General features: G+C 33.3%; 1 protein-coding gene across 1 annotated transcript; it reads right to left on the bottom strand.

The window, feature by feature from the left end:
* Positions 1-14,473: 14,473 nt before the first annotated feature.
* Positions 14,474-20,432, bottom strand: LAMC1_5 (Laminin subunit gamma-1). The gene is made up of 2 exons (XM_051208091.1): positions 19,058-20,432; positions 14,474-16,034 (listed from the first exon to the last, which is right to left on the bottom strand). Exon 1 carries the CDS (start codon positions 20,148-20,150, stop codon positions 19,758-19,760), a length of 393 nt encoding a protein of 130 aa, XP_051067608.1. The 5' UTR covers positions 20,151-20,432; the 3' UTR covers positions 14,474-16,034; positions 19,058-19,757.
* Positions 20,433-20,996: the final 564 nt, after the last annotated feature.

The following is a 20,996-nucleotide window of genomic DNA, read 5'->3' as shown; positions in this document are numbered from 1 at the left end:
TACCGGTCAATAATATGACTACGAACATGCTGACTATGACCTCATGCATACTCAGGTAAGATAGCCAGATTGAGATACCTTCTTCTCAAGTAGTAGTCTGGTGGATTTAACTGACAGATTATAGTAGATCACTAGCGTGTGTTTAGATTCTTTTGCACCTCAGAAAACGCACCAGACTATAAAGCCTAACGAATTATTTATACAAGTTAAGTACCGTAATACATTTGGACGTCTACAGAAGTGCTACTTTAAGTAAAATAATTTTCTAACAGTTGCACAAATAAAAATAATTTTAAACAAAATTAAAGAGAATCATAGGTTCAGAGACATTATTGAGTTGTCAGCAATTAATAATACCTCGAAAGTACAAACATAACCCTACTTTTCAATAGAAACGTTAGAACATCTTAAAACGAATAAATACATAATGGTGCATTTATAAACAAATCTAAAATCTTTGTAAATCCTTTCAATCATATTTTTGCAAACAGTAATGAATTCCTAAATGACACTGTTTCGCAAGTCATGTGTGTGACTAATAACTCAATAAAATCTATTTCTTTCACTTATCTAAAAATCAACAAAGCTATAAACTCCGTTAAGGTCTCGAACAGTGATAGAATAGATGGGAATGTATCCATTTTCTTCAAATATGATGGGTCTGATATCCCATCACTTCTAATACTGTCTTCTCTTTATCACAACTCGATCGTAACATTTTTTAATGGTCAAACTATCTTATTCTGAATGTTCTTTGTATATGAATAGCAATACCAATAAATTTTCGAGACTATGGAGTGATATCACTTCCTTCATTTGTTCGTGTATCGAAAACATTGTTTATACATCTACAGGATGTACACATAAAAAGAATTAATAATTCCCGATTGATGCCCTATATTGCTATAATCCATTTGAAAAAAATGTACTTCAAACAATATAGTATCATATGTATGTTTTTTACGTTGAATATAGCTATCTTTATCGAACTAATCAGACCTACAAACCAGCATGCATTTTGTAATCATTTTCAGAACATATATGTATCATCATTTTTATTATTACCTACAAACTACCGAGATAAGATACATTTTGTTCATCCAATCAGAATCAAATATATTGTAGAGTAATCAAGGAACAAAGTACGTTTAAATCGTATTTTGCACATTCCTTTCTTTATTCATTTTAAATCACTATCTTTTTTTTACGTCCGGCTGAAGAGAACGATTTGTCAAAGAAAACAATAGAAAAATCCATTATTTCACTTTAAACTAAAATGAATATTGACTAGCAGTAAAGTCTATAAGGTATATCTCATTCAATTTCGGTCTAATCGGCCGGATGCACCTGAATCTCATTACTGACATTCACTGAGGAACTCAAACCCAGTGACGTATACTTCATCCACTGATTTAATGAACCCTGATATCCAAGAGTCTAGCCTATGGAAATGAAGTTTTCTACTTTATTTATGTTTTTTTATAATCAAGGAAATTCAAGGTTTCCTGATTTCACATATCTCCACTGAAAGTACTTGTTATCTAATGGGAATATCAAGGCGATCATCTCACGATGTAAACAAATCAAAATAAACTGATCAGAATTCATTTCTTAAAACCAACACCAAAAGATAGTAACTTACTGGTGACAGTGGTGAATGTGTCGCTCAATTTCGTAGATTAGTTAAAGTTAGACAGTGGTTAAGTGGTCGCGCACGAGACCAGTAGGTCCTGGGTTAGAATCCCACGAGGCGGGGCTGTGGATGCGCACTGCTGAGGAGTCCTACAATAGGATGAAACGGTCGTCCAGTGCTTGCAGGTTTTCCATGATGGTTCGCCTCCGATCGACTCATGATCTAAACTATTGAAAATGATAATCATCATTGTGGTATATTGCGTCACCATGATATTATTTAAATTGAAGTTGATTCCTTTATTTTACTATACCTGAGGTTTAAGTTCATTTAATATGAATTTAATATCACCATTCACTTAGAATAAGAGGTTTCCACAGTAAATTTATTCTTTGACGTGTTATGCTTCACTATAATTCCATATAGATTTATTTATTTTAATCAATATATACTACTGCTCAGTAGTATTCTACATGAAAATAACAATAATGAATGAATTAATTCAGGGTGAATTTGACTTGACTATTGACAACTAGTAATTTAATTAATCACCAGAAACAAAGAGACACCATGTACTCACTAATGACTAGCTTTGTGAGAAAATTTTCGGACTTCTGGTGAGAAGCCGTGACCAGTGGAGCTAATCCGTGTCGGGTAGTAACAGGTGTCTACCTCAGTACAATGGAAGATGGTCGCGCAATTTCGTGGATTGGTTGATGTTAGACACTAACACCATTGGATGCCGGCTTAGTGGTCTAGTTGGTTAAGCGCCTGGCGCGAGACCGATAGGTCCTGGGTTCGAATCTCGCGGGGAGCGGGATAGTGGATGCGCACTGCCGAGGAGTCCCATACTAGGACGAAACGACCGTCCAGTGCTTCCAGGTTTCCAACGGTGGTCTAACATCAATCAGTTCATGATCGCAATCAAAAAAATGTGTTTTATAGACATATTATTTAAAGATCTAGCAAAATCATACTCATTTAATTAAAGAATGTTTGAAATACATCAAGTATTATTATTATTTGACTCTTTAGTCTTAGAAGTTATTTCACTATAATCACAAACTTTAAGTTTAGTTAAATACATATTGTCGGTGTTTGTTCGATGATTGTTAGTTATTTTGTCTAATGACTCATAATCATGTTACTACCATAAATTAGGTATGTTAATGTATATTACATTTTGTATTTGGAATAATCTGTGATGATTAATTTGACAGTACTATATATATATATATATATGTTCACAGTAACTGATGATTTAACTTTAGCATTCCTCTTCAATATTCAATTTTTATTATTATAAAATATCGGTAAAGTAAATTAAACAAACAAACAAACAAACATTCTGTTGACAATTTATTCATACACTATACATAGTGATAATGAAATAGTCATTTAACTTAATGACTTCACTTAAATAGACAGATCAATTCATGAGTATACTGATAAAATTAATTACTCATCATCAATATAAATAATATAAACTGTCAGAATTCATTTATTCAGCTTTCTCCTACTCAAATATAAAAGATATTTGAGATATTTACAATTCTATTTGTTAAATACTTACCGATAAATCTAACTATATACCCTTACTTTATACTCTAAAACAGATCACTAACTCATTTGGTATTTTCTTTTTTTTAAGCAAAGATGGATTGTGGATAGCTTGTGACTTAAGGCTATATCGAGGCAATCCGCACAGAATGAACATATGCCAACATGAGACAAGTCCCGACTAGGACGAAACATTCATCTTAAGTTCCACTGTTAGCCACCATCCATCTTTGTTGATAAAGATTATAAACTGGTTTTCCAAGAGTATAATAATGGAACCTCTAAACTGAAAAAACAACAACAAATAGACAAGTTGAATATTAGCTGTGTGTAATATATTCATATTTCAATGTATATTTGTTTTTATATGCGGGTTGTGAGAAAAAAACAAACAAAAACAAACAGTAGTAACTTCTAAGTTATGTAAACATACATTTGACCTTTGATAATCTATGTAAATGAATGAATAACATTCTCATCATAAGAAACAAAGTATTCAATAGATCACTGATTTCAATAATTTCACATTGATAAAGACTTTTGAGCGACTACAATATGAAAAAAAGGTATATTTGTAACTATTTTCTTTTTTTCCGTAAACAAACTATATGAATGATGTTTATGAAAGTAAAGACAAACAATAATATCTAACTAGTGTAATTAGAAGAAGAGATTATTACAATATAAATGTAAACAAATCATTAGAAAGTGTACATTATTGATTTAAATATCATAAAAAAATGGTAAAAATCATTGAATAAAACAAAGGATTATGTAATACCTGATGGTTACAGGTGGTGCTAAACTTTATTGTAGTTCAGTTTGGTAAATGTTATAACGCTCGGTTTTACTTCGCTGAATGTTATAACGGTTGAATTTCCAACGTTTACACGTATGGGATGTTCATTTACCTTAGATGAATCATATACACTAGATTCCCTCACAGTGTCTATTCTACAAGATGTCAACACAACTCAGACCAAGAACACGTGATTAGCCTGACCACAACGTAAATATATTTCCACATAAAAACTCGACACAACCTAACAATAATGAACAATCAGTAATAAGTGGGTCACAATATTAATAAGGATAAGGAACATATAACTCATCTGACACCTGTCAGACTATCTGTAGACAACTAATCATTATCATTCTCGCTCACAAATCAGTGAAGTATGTACTTTTGTAACTTGAACCTTTGTGATTTATCTAAATTCCCTATCTTACTGTTAAAACTTTAATACCACTTATTAATAACTCCTAAAAATAGTAGTAAAATCAGTTGTAATGGCAAACGTCAATCATTTGAATCCTTCAGCTTTAGTGAATGTACTATAAATTTTTGACCTTATTGATTTTATATAGATTGAAATTTATCTCATTTCTATCTAGCTGACTTTATGAACAATACTTTCCCTAAAACGTATAACATTTATAAAAAAAGGTGACTAACATACTGTTTCCTGGGGGAAACTAATGAAAGGCATTTTAATTATGATGTGAAAACTGTAATCCAACCGGATACGTTAGTTAGATGAACTATGTCACATATATGAATCAATGAAATTCGAAACTAGGGGACTTGAAGGCAGGAAGTTAACAGAAACCACAAGAATTCCTTACTTACTTATTTACGCTTACCTACCACTCGTCGAAAAGCATGGGCTGCCCAACATTCTTCCCTGTCTTGGGAAGTCCTTTATAGTTCATTCCAGTTTCTATTCATCATTTCATGTCTGCCTCAAATTCTCGGCACTGCGTTATTCTGTCTTCTTTTTCTTCGTCATTCAGGATTACAAGTGAGTGCTTGCCTCGTGATGCAATCTGGTGATTTCCTTAATGTATGCCCTACCATGATTTCCTCTTCAGATCGAAACTGATTTGTTCTCTTCCACAGCAGACTGTTGCTGATAGTATCCGATCAACGGATGTTGAGTATCTTGTGTAGACAACTATTTATAAATACTGGTACCATTTTGATGATGGTTGTAATAGTTCTGCACGTTTCAGCTCCGTACAGTAGAACTGACTGTCTTGACGTTCGTATTGAAGATTGTGACTTTGATATTGGTTGACAGACAGTTGTTTTGAGTTGCATATGTTCTTCAATTGTAGTAATGCTGTCATTGCTTTGACAATACTCGCATTTACGTTTACATCAGATCCTCCCTGTTCATTGTTGATGCTGTCTAGATATGTGGAAGTTTCCACCTCTTCCAGAGCTTCTCGATCAAGTGAGATTGTGTTGGTGTTCTCTGTGTTGTACTTGAGAATCTTTCTTTTTCCTATGTGTTTATTGGGGTTTACTGATGCAGAGGCTGTTGATACACTGTTTGTGTTCATGTGCATTTGTTTGTGTGTATGGGATAAACGGGCCGAGCTGTCGATTGTATTCCGTGCTTCTAGACAGATGTGCAGGTCTTCATAATCCAGTCGACTACCAGAAGAAAGCTTAAGAGGGATAGTAAACAGCCTTGTCTGACTCCGGTTCTTTCTTGGAATGAGTCTATCAAATGTCCTCCATGCACCAATTTACACTGTTGTACATTGTATGATTTCCGTGTGATATTGACAATCATCTCAGATACACCATAGTACTGAAGAAGTTTCCATAATGTTCTCCCATTTACACTATCAAATGCTTTGTGATAGTCAAGGAAGGTGATGTAGTGACAAGTTCCATTCAATTGACTGTTCAACGACGATTAGTAGTGTCACGACCGATCCTTAAGGAATCTTGTCTGTTGATCTCGAGGTTGGGCGTCTACTGAGTCTTTTATCTGGTTCAGCAACACTCTGTTGTAAACCCCTACCGGTGTCTAAAGTAGTGTAATGTCTATATAGTTCTCACATTTTCTAAGATCTCCATTCTTTGGTATCTTGATTCGGTATCCTTCTTTCCAGTCCATCGGGACTTGTTCCTCATCTCGAATTTTCCTGAATTGAATGTAGACCATATTTGCACTTACTTCCATGTCTGACTTCAGAGCTTCTGCTTATATATTTTTAGGTCCTGCTGCTTTCCAACTCTTGGTTTGTCTTCAGGCCATCCCGATTTCATCCGTCGTTGGTGGAGTGATGTCTATAGAAAGGTTTGTAGTGGCTGTGCTTCGTTAACCAATCACCCTCGTAACCGTTATCATATAAACCTCAACGGTGTTTGAAATCAGAAGGCAAAGAGAAGCAGCGACTACAGTTTTATTAGCAGATAGCTCAGACTGCAAAGCGGAGAAGCGAGTGAGTGAGTCAACGAGTCGGGTGTGTATAGGATTAAATGTACATGTATATATATGGGGAAATAAATAAATCATCGAATCAACTGAGTAACTAATAGTAAGGCTAGCAGGATAAATATATGCGTAGGCAGTAAGCAATGCTCAAGCATACACGTTCATATATTGGCAACAATAATAAAGATACAATGCTATAGATAAGTTGTGGTTTTACGGCTGACTCAGACCTTTAAATAAATTAAAAAATTAAGTAACCGAATTAAATGTAAACAAACTCAATTACACGTGAGTTGCTATAATAGCTTACCCCTGCAAACAAAGATATATGAAAAAAATGTCTGTGTTTGCACAAAGAATGATAAACTGAATAGAGTAGTTACAATAGTTTGAAGATATCGGCTTATACAAAATTAGAATTTAGCTAGTGCGTGCTGTGTATTTGGTTCGTGTTCGTCTGTGAGGTTGTACATAATAATAGTGAGAAATAGAAGGAATATGGTATCGTTTTTTTTAAAAAAATTACACATATAAGCATAAAGGTACATAAGTTATGCGGAGTTTCATAATGTATAACATGAGCTTAATAATTCATATGTATACGATAAAGGAGAAGAATTTTAATTATTATTCAAAATAGTAGATTATCAATAGAAAATTGTAGCGACATAGCGTTGAGGCCATCTTACTCTGCGGCCAGATCTTGTAGTTACCGGAGTCTCATCTTTTTGCTGCGTTGGCGTCGTTGATTCCTGAGACTTGTGTTTCGTTGGTATGGCCGTCTTCGAGGGGTTTGTACTTGTCGATTAAAAATCGCTATCGATGAAATCTGGTTTCACTCGAACGATGATGATTACATCTGTCTTCCCAGTTTTTTCTATGGTAACCGTCTTATCTGTCCTCGCTATCACTTTAAATGGGCCGTCGTAACTCGGTCGTAGAGGTGGCTGTACTTTATCTCTTCTAATGAATACGTGAGTGCTGTTATGCAGTTCCTGTGGTATTAATACTCGTCGTTTTTGTGGTCTGGGAGGTGTTATTTTTAAATCGTCCAGGTGTTGCACGCAGTTGGCTATATCAGTCGGGACACTTTTACATGAAGCGAAAAATTCTCTGGGTAAAAGTAGAGTAGTCCCATACACCAACTCAGCTGGACAACATCCCATATCCTGTTTAACTGATGTTCTTAGACCCAACATGACTGGAGGAAGCCTATCAGCCCAATCGTTGTTGACAATGACCGATATGAGAGACGCTTTTAACTGCCTATGAAGGCGTTCAACCATTCCGTTTGTCATTGGATGGTAGGATGTCGTTCGAATACGTTTAATTCCGAAGAGTTCTGCAAGCTGCCGGAAGAGTTGACTTTCAAATTGGGCTCTTCTATCGGTTGTGATAATTGCTGATACGCTATAGTAAGAAATCCGATTTTCGACTAGGGCTTTGGCCACAGACTCGACCGAGATGCCTGTGTCCACATCGCGATTCAAGTTCATCCATACAAAGCGTTCGCTGATCAGCTTCACCACGGCCTTTATTCCCGGATGCTACATTTTGTGCATACTTTCAAATATTTTTTGTCGCAATGGTTTCGGGATGAATGGTCGCGGTCGGCCCGTCGATATATCACATATTACTTTCGTGCGACTGAACTGAACCTCTTCAAATACTAATGATGTTGTGTCTTCGGATCTTAGCTTGTTTAACTCAGTGTTTCTCTCCTGCCACTTTGCCAAATTGTGATAATCGATTCCATCTGCAATAAGCGCGTTTATCGTTGTTCTTGATAGTGCACCAGCTACTTCGTTTTCTTGGACTTTAATATATCGTACATCAGATGTGAACTGAAAAATGAATTCCAACTGTCCGATTTCCCTCGGGGAATGAGTAGTTTGTGGTTCGCGTAAATAGTAAAATTTATACCTTGTACCAAATGTCGAAAATGTTTTATTGCCAAGTAAGTTGCTAGTAATTCTCTTCCGAAAGTACTATATCTCGTTTGTGTAGGATTCGGTCTCTTCGAAAAAAGCGAAAGCGGTTCCCACATGCCATTTACTAACTGTTTTGTTAATTTCAAGTACTTCCAAGTTGTATCTCTTCATTTCTGTTGTTATTTGACTGGTCTCCCACACCGTCCGGAACTTCCATGTACTTATAGAAATTGTTGCTCTGGTTGACTTCCGGAGAATCTCGGCTTCCATCCTGAGGCGTCATAATACTTCTTTCAACCCGGAGGACAGAGTCTAAATTGTTTAAATTGTTTATTCTTGTTAGTGTTTTCTAGTGAGTTTTTTTTCTACAGGATGGGGTTACCGACCACATGCCCAATCTTCTTCATTTACCTGGACTTGGGAACAGCAGTAACTTTATAAGAGTTACAGTTGGAGTTACAAGGAAATAGTATAAATCAAAATTATTAAATGACTGAATTTGATTGATAAGTAGATAATGTTGTTTTAAACAACAGATTTATCAATCTTCAATATTCTTCAACTTGTAATGCTAATTTTATCCACCTAACTCATGAATAATATCTCTAAGCGAAAATTAAACAAACTACAGCTTAGGGATTTTATATGAACTCTCGAATGAAAAGAAAAACACAACAAATTACTGACAAAATTATAATTACATCATTAAAAATTGAAATATATATGTATATATACCGTTTATAGTTACAGTTTAAACAAAATGGTTGCTGAAACATTAGCAATCAAACGTCTAAAACCAGACCTATATATACAAAAAGAGACAGTAATAAATCTTTCTTTACCCTGGTAACAATAACCCCCCTTTTTATTCATTTATTTCTATTTATTTATTGCGTCATTATTCCAACTCGTTCTGAAGTTTAAATTATATCATACATAACTGATTGATTCCAATTCATATTTTCTTTATTACCGTTAATCTATTTTCATGAGTTCTAATCACTATTTCAATGTTCTGAAACTTTCCCTCTCAAACTTTATTTATTCGAGACAAACTTTTATGGTCTTATTAACTCTATCGGAATCTTCGCTACACCATGATACATTTATTCATCCTTAATCAACCACTTATATATGCCAATATCTGTAATAATATTGAATTTTAAATATTTTAGGTTGTAAGCAGCTGATAAGAACCTAATGAAATAAAATGAATTCATGCTATTCTACACCAATCTTTGTTCTTGCTCTCTTTAAAATGGTTGCTATCAGATTAACTACATATATACTGAAAGTATACATTAAAACTAATTTTGAAAACTATTAAACTAACCATGATCAAATGTAGGTTTTTAGACAGATTTCATCAAATTTAATCTAATACAATGAGAATATTGTTTAAACTGCGTAAATTTGTAAGAGAAAATGTCTGTTTTATTCGTAAACGATTTGTTTAGTTTCTATTGTGGAAACACAATCCATTAAATTTATTATTTTTTTAAATTTATTTTTAAAATGAACATTTTAATTGTCTCTAAAACTTCACTGACTGAATCAAAAGTTCTTAATGAATCCATTTGGTAAATCATAAATTACAAGAAAATCTTTTTAATTTATTTTTGTGTTGGTGTAGCGATTAGTTGTTAACTGGTTTATTCACTAAATGAATTGAAGTAGAATTTGATAGTGTTTTAACATTATCATACATATAAGTGTACTAAGAATGACATATTATTCAAACTTGATGTTTTATATAGAAAGTGTAAGTCTACTGGAAGGAGAATTTTATTGAGATCATGAACCAATTTGAGTCCAATGGTATCAGAAGTGGAGCAAGTACCCACAGAATTACTGAAGGTCCTGAGTTAGATCTGCGATGATGTTTTGGATAGGACTGCTGAGGAGTTCCATACTGAGTGGAACTAGTTTTTCAGTGCATTCTGGTTTTGGAAGGTTCTTTAACCCAGGTTAGTCCATGATTTTATTACCACTAATCAATGTCAACAAAACTCATAATAAAATTGAGAATCGGTTTATGTATCTGTTCGCACTGAATAACGTTAACAAAATAGTTTGTTTGCAAAGACACTTTCATATAGCTAAGTGGCTATCACCCTTCAACTAGTTTCAGGCAGTTTAGCTTAAATAAAAGATTTTCCATTCAAGTTAATAATAAACGTGATTCGAAAAGAGGAAGAATTGTAAACATGTAGAAATGGCAATTTTGGACATATTTGAATGGGGATTTCGTAGTATACAGAATTGATATGATTTTACTAAGAGAGGCAAATTATAAATGAGAAAATCCTTCATTATCTGATTATTTTAATACATGTTTTGCTTTACACGATTTACTTTGATGTAATACACTTAAAACTGTTTTTTTCCAGCTGGTTATATAAGTGAATAAGGCGGATTAAAGTTACAGAACGATAAATAACATCAGTAAATGAATACTTTACATACATGAAATTGAAAGATAAGTAAATGAAAATCAAACATTCCACATAGAAACCAATCACCATTTTAGTTTAATAACATTCACTCTAACTTAGTTTAGGTTTATGATCTGCCCTGAAAATACTCTTACCGTTACCTACAATGAATGATTATCTTTAGTTTCCAAATATTTGTTACATACATATGTCATAGAAATTCGACAAAGTAGAAATTTCAAACTATAATATCTCAAATTCAGCATTTAATATTAAAATTTATTTTATGAAAGACTAAACTTTAATGTATGTCTGTGATATAGGGATTCAGAAAATGAGTATTTTTGAAATATCTGAAATCAGCATGAAAGAACTTTTGCAAAACTTATCGTTTTTATAATGTTGTGTTTGTCGAGTTATGACTTGAAATATTTCTATACTTTGTTGTAAAATGTTAGTTCACAACGTTTCAATAGTCCAAAACAGAAAATAATATTCACTATGTAATTCTCATTTGTTCAACGGAAAAATAATTTAATAGTAAATTCACTTGGTATTGTTAACTTGAATCTTCCCATTGATATTTAGCACTGTAATTGATCAGTCTTTTATCGGCATATGTGCATAGTATGCGTATTGCCTCGATATTGCCTTAATTCACAAGTATTATAAGTAATGATGGACTCAGTAGCTAAGTGGATAACATGATGGCGTTTGAAGCGAACGGTACTGGGTTCGAGTCCCAGAGTGAACACCAACTCGGATGCAGGTACATCCAGCTGACGAGTCCCGAATAAGATGAAACGCTCTTCCTGGATTCCACTGTTTACCACTATCCATCTTTGCTTAAAAAGCTTGTAACTTAAGGTTATATTGGGGCAATCCGCAAAGGATGCACATATGTCAACACGAGACTGATCAATTGCAGTCCTAAATAACAATGGGAAGATACAACTAAAACAACACCAAGTGAGTTTGATAATTTTAGTGGAAAAAATAATGGAAACTTACCAAGTGAATTTTTTTTAAATTTGAAAATTATGAATCATTTAAAACTTTATTCTACAAAAGTGACTGACTCAAAGTATTGTTTAGAATATTTGTTCACAGGAACAAAAATAAACAAAATTATTGAACGCAAAAATAATACATTGTAACTGGATCCTGAGAAATAAAATTAGAAATAGAATTAAGGTTACTCATATAATTCAGTTCTAACGGTTTGAATCTTCTCATTGTTGGTGTTAAGGTCTGCGATTGACCTATCTATTGCCTCAATGTTGCCTGCGGTCACAAATATTTTTAAGCATAGTTAGATAGTGATTGGCAGTGAAATTTTAGAGGCACTTTTTTTCCAACTTGAGATTTTTCAGCCTAATGTATCTGGATCTCATTATTGGTGCAGGCTGCATAACTTATCAATTACAATCTTTAACACTAACAACAAAAAAATTTAAATGCTGACAGCTGAATAATAACTAACCGTTAGTGGACCAGTTAGTAGCTATTTCTACTTACTAGTCTTGTTGATAACTCATAACTAGCCTCAATCATAAGTAACTGGGTTCGAGTCCCCGAATAAACATCAACTCAAGGATACATGTACATCCGCCTAACAAGTAAAAAATAGAACGAAGCTCACCTCCTATATTCCACTCCTAACCATTACATAATAAAATTACACTTTGAAAACAGTGGCATTTACATTGAGTAAATTGCAACATTTTCTTATCCGTGGATTCATTAATAGTTTACACATGAAAATTTATTCAATAAAATTGTAACAGTTGAATATTACTGTTTAGAATATTCATGAATAGTAAAGAAAAAAATGTATTACATGAAATACCATTTCAGCATATACGATATACATTTCTTAAAGAATTTGCATGAATTGTTTTAAGTGCCAAATATATATTTTACCGTAGGTGGAATAAATTAATTGATATGATTAAAATTTTCGGGTATTTATAAGAATGAATCATTTCATATCTTTAAAAAACCGATTCTACTATCAATAAAATTCTAATTCAATGAGTCAATGATAGAATCATTATAGATTGAATCGTAAATGATATTAATGAAAATAGGTTCAGAAATAGTATATAATTTACAATCGATTGAACACTGGGGTGGTGATCAGTGTCATATATGTCAGGTTCTACTTAGTGCAGATCGAATCCTATTGTAAATATATCTCAGTTCTACAGGAGGTCAGTCACGACACGGATAGCTCAGCAGCAACGTTTCTGACTATGAAGCTGGGTGACAGGATAGAATCTGTCAGGGAGCATTAGTTCCCTCAAGATTACAGGTACATCTTTCTGACGGGTACCAAATAACACGAAACCTAGGTCAAGGGTTTCCTGTTGATTACCACCAACTATCATCTTATCTTAGTAGTATATAAGTTATGTGCCTAAAATACAACTGACCAATTATTCTATTTATTAAACGTGTGGCTACTTCATTTGATTACTGACATAAATATGCAATCAGAGGATTCCGAATTTTAGCTTGTTCTCCGGAATAACTAAATTGTGCAAGAATTGAGTTGCTATTTACTCGGATAATTTAGATACCAGTCACTTCATTAGTAGTTTTATTTCCATTTTATGTTGTAATTTGAATGCAAAACATGTTTTGCCACAGATTCATATGGGCAGTAGAATTTCAGTTTCAAAGCTTAACATTCTGAAATATGCATTTTATTAATGTGCAGCAAGGATATATTATAATTTGCTGCTGTCGATTTCATTGCATTTTCTGTATCAATGATTTTATCGAGAGGTCTGATGAGTAAACGAGATTTATTAATGTTCTTTGGAATTTCTCTTTATACATAAAGGTCCTTGAATGTAAGTAGTCTGGTTTACAAAAAAGTTTTGGTTTGCTCAATATAGACGTAAAACAAAAACCCAAGGAGGAAGTAGTCACTAAATTTAATTTGTTACCGATTTCATTCAGCTACTTGTTCCACATTAACGGACTTGCTTTTGGTATTATTGACTTATTAATTAAGCTCGTGATTCTGAATATAGTAATTCAAAGTCTTCGTTTAAGAGATGTATGTTGAACCAAACTCAAATTACTACCCAATGCTCAATTTGTTTGAAACTATCAAGTACAGCCTTGGCATTGATACCGAGTCAAATTATTGATAAAGTTAGTGGTGAACTGGTGGACTGCTAGTAATGTGTTTATTTACATATCTACAGAATCTACTAATTCAAACAATTTCTAAAACTACTTATTCGTTTAGCGCGTTCGACAAAAGTTTCTGAAATAAATAATCATAACACACTTTAAATAATATACATTAGATTATAAGTCATGCTCAAATAGTTTGTGTTACGACTATATTTTACAATTACTACTATTTAACTGACAAAACCTATTGAGAAAGTACATCCATCATTATGTAACACTATCACTTAGTCGTTAAAATGCAGTGACTATTCCGTTGATAAAACTAGAATCGATGTGTGTAAATCGAGAGCTACTTCAAATTGTAGGATTACTTTATTTTACAACCTCATTCATAAAATGATGTAGTATAAGTAAAACTATGTAGCATCATGTACTTGTCGTTAATTATGATAGTTAGGAGTATTTGAATTATAGTATGAACTAAGAATCCCAGAAATAACGCAATTGGATCAAGAAATACTCGATAAGCATAGACGAATGTACTGTATTTGGAATTCAAAATCAAGCATTCAATAAATACAAAGGAATCATTAGTTCATTCAATCACCACATTAATATATCCCAAGTTTTGACTGAAGAAAATGTTTAGTGACCTGTTAGCTTACTGTACATTCACCTATGCTATTGCTTTCACTGAAATATGCACCATAAATTTATCATTCAAAAAACCACCAAGAAGGATATTTTGTATCAGTGTCATTGATTATTCATAAATTCTGAATTTTCTAGTTCTTCACCAAATGGACCCAATCTATGGAAGGATATCAATAAATCTATAAATCTTAAACAGACTGAAAAAGATTTTTAAATGGCACTTTAAATCACTACCAACTTGGCAACATGATGACATATTACGTAAATGTACTAAAGCACAAATTGATACGTCAATTTATATATATATATTAAATGTTACAGTAATTTGCACTTTTCTACTACAGTGCTCTATAGAAGTACAAAACATACATTATAAAAGAAAGTGATTAAGTCACTCAAAACTTTTAGAAAACACATACATTTGGTATGTATGAACATTAACAACATACAATATTGTAACTTCATTCCTAAGTAACAATAGCTAATTTGAATGATGGAAGTACAAATAACAAATGTAATCAAATTTATAACACAAGAAAAGCGGTGAGGTACTTTGTTCTGCTATACAAAGTTAAATAGGTTTTTTAAAAACACACAAATAAATTTCTTAATAATCGAAATTCAAAAGAAATATTTGATAACTGAGGAAGTATATTAAAGAAAAAACAGTATGTAAGCTGAATCATTAGTTCAATTCGTTTTCGGTACTAGTCGGCATTTGATTCTGCAATTTCATACAGTTACATATTTTTAAAAAAATCAAACTAGTGTTATACATTGAGTAATTTAGTTTCATCATATTAAATACACGATATGTTGGTATTGATGGTTCATTCAGTTTTAAAAAGGTGTTTATGTTTATCACAGTAATATTTTCTCCTATTGAATAGATTAAAGCTACCATGACAAGTTATAGGTCAATAATAACCGATCATGCTCGAGATCTACAGGACATGCTATAAGTCATATGAGAAGAAATTCGAACACTTGACTTCTACCTGAATTTTGTGCTGACGATGTTGTTCAGAAGAACTATAAAAGCTCCATGACCAAACCATCCAGCTCAGCGAACAAAACTCCATTGGAAGCATACGTAAATGTTTGATTAAATTCATTGCTAAAAATTAAAAATAGTAGACTTATTTGAGAATTAGGAGAGATATTTTGGCAGATTAAAATGGGAAAGATCAGATATCGTAAAACATAACTAAGGATAAGATTTTACAGTGCATAACTTGGGTATACGATATCAGGAATCAATGTAAACAGAGAGCCTGAAGATACCTCTTTCAGGCACAAAAATTTGGTTTTCTTGAGGTGATCCTTGTAGTTTTAGTTATGTAAAAGTGGTTCATTCTTACTTTTTTTGATACACGTTCATTTAAGGTAAGACCCAAAGCCAATTCCGTTCCATTCTAGTGAGCCAATACCAATTTACCTAAGCAGTGAAGAATTGATTTTCTTTAACATATAATTCAACTTTATTTAATAAAACAAATAATTAAATTTTTCTTAAATATAAGTATTCAGTATTTAATTAAGCAAGTGTTAATTGACATTCTCACATAGTTAACTAAATTTGAAATCAAACTTGAGCCATTTGCATACACACAAGATACCTTATACATTGCACATCTAATGACTTAAAAGATTGACAGATTGTAGTTAATTATTCTAATAATAGATTAAACGTTTATTAAATACGGTAGATATTAGTATCAACTATATTTCTGAGATAAACATTTAAATCTGGCTGTCTATCCACTAAATTCCTTCACTGTATTGTATGATCGAAATTGTGAAATAGATCATTCTTTAAAAAAAACGTGAAGATAGTCAGCTAGATTTAGATTAATCTTAATGTAGTTTTAAATGAACATTAGGTTAATTTGTAAAATATTGAGACTTTCATTTTTATCGTTTAAAGATCCCCGTCATATTAAAAGACTAGTATTTGTGTTGGGGACGTTAGATCTCCAGAACTCACTTGGGAAAGAAGCTAGTTTTGTAATTGTATTTAGAAAATTTGGATTTCTTTATTTTCGCACTAAAGGCGCTCTTGTCACCTTTATGTCGTATTTCCCACTGGGAAATATCTTAAATGCTATTGGTTCGTTGCGTCTTTTAGTATGCTATTTGGTAACTCTCCCCAAGGAAAATTTTGTACTGTATATATACGTTATGAATTGTGTTTGTTGTTATCGCTCATTTCTAGCTTTTTTGCAGAATATACTTCCCATTCAAGGTTTGAACTTCTCCCTCTAGTTAGCGGGGCTGGGACGCATCAATAGCTAGCTTACTGATCTTTGGTCACCGAGTTTTGTTTCTTGTTCGCAGATTAAGTCAACTCGTGATAGCTACAAACCTAACAATTTGAAAGAAGAATATTTTTTCCGATAAATTTTCTTCAGGTTCTACAATTATATATCCAAATGAAGAGTTCAAAAATGGTCAGGTTAAGGGCAAAGTAACAATTTTACCGTATTTTGTTTATTACAATGCTAAATTCACATGCTTTGAACGATGTATTTTGCCTATAATCTGGCCATTTTTCAGATTATTAATTTGGATATAATTGTGGAACCTGAAGAGAATTTATCGAAAAGAATATTCTTCGTTCAAATGCTAGACTTTCATTTTAGGTTGCATTTTTTTCTGAAATTAAAACAACAAACAAAACAAATGAAATTGTAGAATTCGATTGATGACAACTGATAGTTATTTGTTTACTGAACTGTAGAAAACTACAAGGTGACGCTTCTATAATGGTTCATTTTACATTAACAGGTATGTTACACAGCAGAAATAGTTTTCAGTATGGGGGTTGTGGTGATCTTAATCAAAAAAACTTAACAAGCTCCACAACGCCCATACTGATAATTAACATGTGCTCACTAGTGACTAGCTTCGTGAGGGAATTCTCGGAGTTTTAGTGAGAAGCCGTGACCAGTGGAGCTAATCCGTGTCGGGTAGAGACAGGTATCTACCTCAGTACAATGGAAGTTGGTCGCGCAATTTCGTGGATTGGTTGATGCTAGACATTAACACCATTGGATGCCGGCTCAGTGGTCTAGTTGGTTAGGCGCCTGGCGCGAGACCGATAGGTCCTGGGTTCGAATCTCGCGGGGAGCGGGATAGTGGATGCGCACTGCCGAGGAGTCCCATACTAGGACGAGACGGCCGTGCAGTGCTTCCAGGTTTCTAACGGTTTTCTAACGTCAATTGATTCATGATCTTAATAAAAAAAAAGAAATAGTTTTACTAGATTCCTTGACAAAATAGATTATGATGAATGCTTTATTGAAAAAAGATTTCTGAATAATAATGAATTTCTCTTTTTCACTGAAATGTCTATATAAGTGATGAATGAAACCATATTTTACTAATGCTTTCCCTTTTTCTACTCCAATAAAGTATGAAATACAATAGATAAGTGCAGTCAAACTATGTAAAGGATAAGAATACACTTTCTTGTATGCCCCCAAAGTGCTCCGACACTTGTTCCTATTAAGTTAAAGTATTTCAATTTGATAACATATGACAACTTAGAAACATGTTAGATTCAAATATTGTTACCAGTTACACAGTCATTAATTGATTTCTGTTGCACATAAATTTTCGTTTTACCTAATGAAATTTTTGAATAAAACTTCAATGCTCTTACCATTTCTATTTTCGCTTATCATTGATATGACTTTATTATCTATTACCAACAATAACATCAGTGATAAACGAGATGGTTCAATTAAGTTAGAAAACGGAAGTGCCTGCACCATGATAAGTAAACTCAAGTAAGACATAAAGTATCATACTATCAAGGTAACCGAAGTATTTAACTGGTAAATTTATGCCTATTTCGAATCAATTAACCTTAAATTTATTGACAAATTTAAAGCCAAACTGGCATAAAAGTGTTGCGTGCTAACCTCCCAATCGACTACCTGGACAAGAACATAAGAGTGAGCGAAAAATCGTAATGGGCTACCGAATAAAAAACACGAATACTCATTCATATATATACCACTCTAATCCTTAGGAAATTGATTTAATTGTTATCGAATGATACTCAATTATTCTTCAGATCACTTCTCATTAGACTACTTCTAATTGGCTCTCCATATCAAGTAGTGTGAGCAAAATGTCCATCATACTATTGGGTAAATATGTCTCTGTATGAAAATGTTATTCAGAATAAGCATACGGTTCTTGGAGTTCGATCCACCAGACCAAGTTATTTAGATAATATAGATGAATAATGTAAAATAAACACCTGGTCAACGAGCTAAGAAAAAGAGAGAATGAAACATTTCAGTGAATCAGCAATAAAATTTGATCAACTCAGGAAAAGGCGTAATTTTATCTGTAGTCACAGAAAAAAATGAAACTTATTTCACAGGTTTACACAAATATTCACAAGATTGGAATATACGTATAAATTGCTAAAGCGAACATAATACTTACTTATTTACGCCTGTTATTCCTCGTCGAGTAGCATTCTCCATCCAACCATATCCTGAGCAATCCTTTAAAATTTTTTCTAGTTTCTATTCACTCTTTTCATGACGGCCTCAAATTCTCGACACACTGCGTTCTTCGGTCTTCTTTTTCTTCTTCATTCAGGATTACAAGTTAGTGTTTCCCTCGTGATGCAATTTGATGATTTCTGTCATAACTTGTGACTGCAGATTAGACGGTAGAGAATTGTCGATTGAACCAGTGACGCATAGAACGAGTGCGAGCAGCCTAGAGTCCTGATTGGTCCTGCTTTCCTGTCTAGCCCAGCCAGTTGAGTCCAGAACACAAGTCTCAGCCTCTGTGATATGAATCATTATATTCCAAACATACTTTGTTTATATACCAATCAAGCAGATCACGAAGTACCATAAAATAGAAAATAACATTTGTACCATATTTGGCCAACAGGAAAATGACACGTGAAATAAATATTGATCAGTAGAGAAACGACACGTCAAGTAAATATTGACCAATAGGAAAATGATACCATTGCATTAAACTTAACTGAATGATTTTCGGGATATTTTTCTGAATATTCCAACAATTTCCGTAATGTATGTCCTACCCTGATTTGTTCTGTTCCAGAGTAGACTGTTGCTGATAGTATCCGATCAACGGATGTTGAGTATCTTGTGTAGACAACTATTTATAAATACTGGTACCATTTTGATGATGGTTGTAATAGTTCTGCACGTTTCAGCTCCGTACAGTAGAACTGACTGTCTTGACGTTCGTATTGAAGATTGTGACTTTGATATTGGTTGACAGACAGTTGTTTTGAGTTGCATATGTTCTTCAATTGTAGTAATGCTGTCATTGCTTTGACAATACTCGCATTTACGTTTACATCAGATCCTCCCTGTTCATTGATGATGCTGTCTAGATATGTGGAAGTTTCCACCTCTTCCAGAGCTTCTCGATCAAGTGAGATTGTGTTGGTGTTCTCTGTGTTGTACTTGAGAATCTTTCTTTTTCCTATGTGTTTATTGGGGTTTACTGATGCAGAGGCTGTTGATACACTGTTTGTGTTCATGTGCATTTGTTTGTGTGTATGGGATAAACGGGCCGAGCTGTCGATTGTATTCCGTGCTTCTAGACAGATGTGCAGGTCTTCATAATCCAGTCGACCACCATAAGAAAGCCGAGTAGGGAGAGTAAACAGTCGTTAATTGAAATACATCTGTTAGCTGTCTTCCATGCACGACTTTGCACCTTAGCCCGTCGTATGAACTCTTCCAGTAGCTCTCCTAGAATGACTGGTGGTCCGAAGCTTGGGTAAAGTAGGATGGTTGGGCATAGGGTCCCTAACCCCATCCAGTAGAAAATTAAACGCTAAAATGAACATGTAAAAATCAATATTTTTCACTAGTTAATATTTTATAATATATAAATATATAATAGGTACCATATTTTAAGGTTAGCTTTTTAATGTCTTATTACTGATAATAGATCATGAGCTCAATTGTATAACATGCAATGACTAAATTATTTACAGTATCTAACCTATCATACTTGTCAAATATAGATTAAAATGTAATCATATGACGAAACTTTCGATTTATTTTAATTTGGCAATTAAAATAAATTTTAAAAATTATTCATTTAAACAATTTATTTTGTTCTTCAATGATAAATAACTCAAATTGGCTCCTGCTAATAGTTTATACTTAATTTTCGCTTTCAATTCATAGTTTTCTTTTTTCTTAATAATGCATTTTTCTACATTTCACATACATTTTAACGACAATAGTTAAGATCATGAGTCAATTAAAGCTAGATCACCATGGAAAACCTGGAAGCACTGAATGGTCGCTTCATCCTATTGCTGGACTTCTCAACAGTGCGCATTAACGATCCTGCGTCACGAGATTCAAACCCAGGATCT

The sequence above is a fragment of the Schistosoma haematobium genome, chromosome 2 (genome assembly GCF_000699445.3).
Source record: "Schistosoma haematobium chromosome 2, whole genome shotgun sequence".
NCBI classification, from domain to species: domain Eukaryota; kingdom Metazoa; phylum Platyhelminthes; class Trematoda; order Strigeidida; family Schistosomatidae; genus Schistosoma; species Schistosoma haematobium.
The sequence above is the reverse complement of the archived record's forward strand: the minus strand, read 5'-3'. Positions and strand labels throughout refer to the sequence as shown.

Bases quoted from the DNA above. Each gene is read 5' to 3' on its own strand.
- LAMC1_5 (XM_051208091.1), bottom strand. From the start codon at position 20,150: ATGCACATGAACACAAACAGTGTATCAACAGCCTCTGCATCAGTAAAC.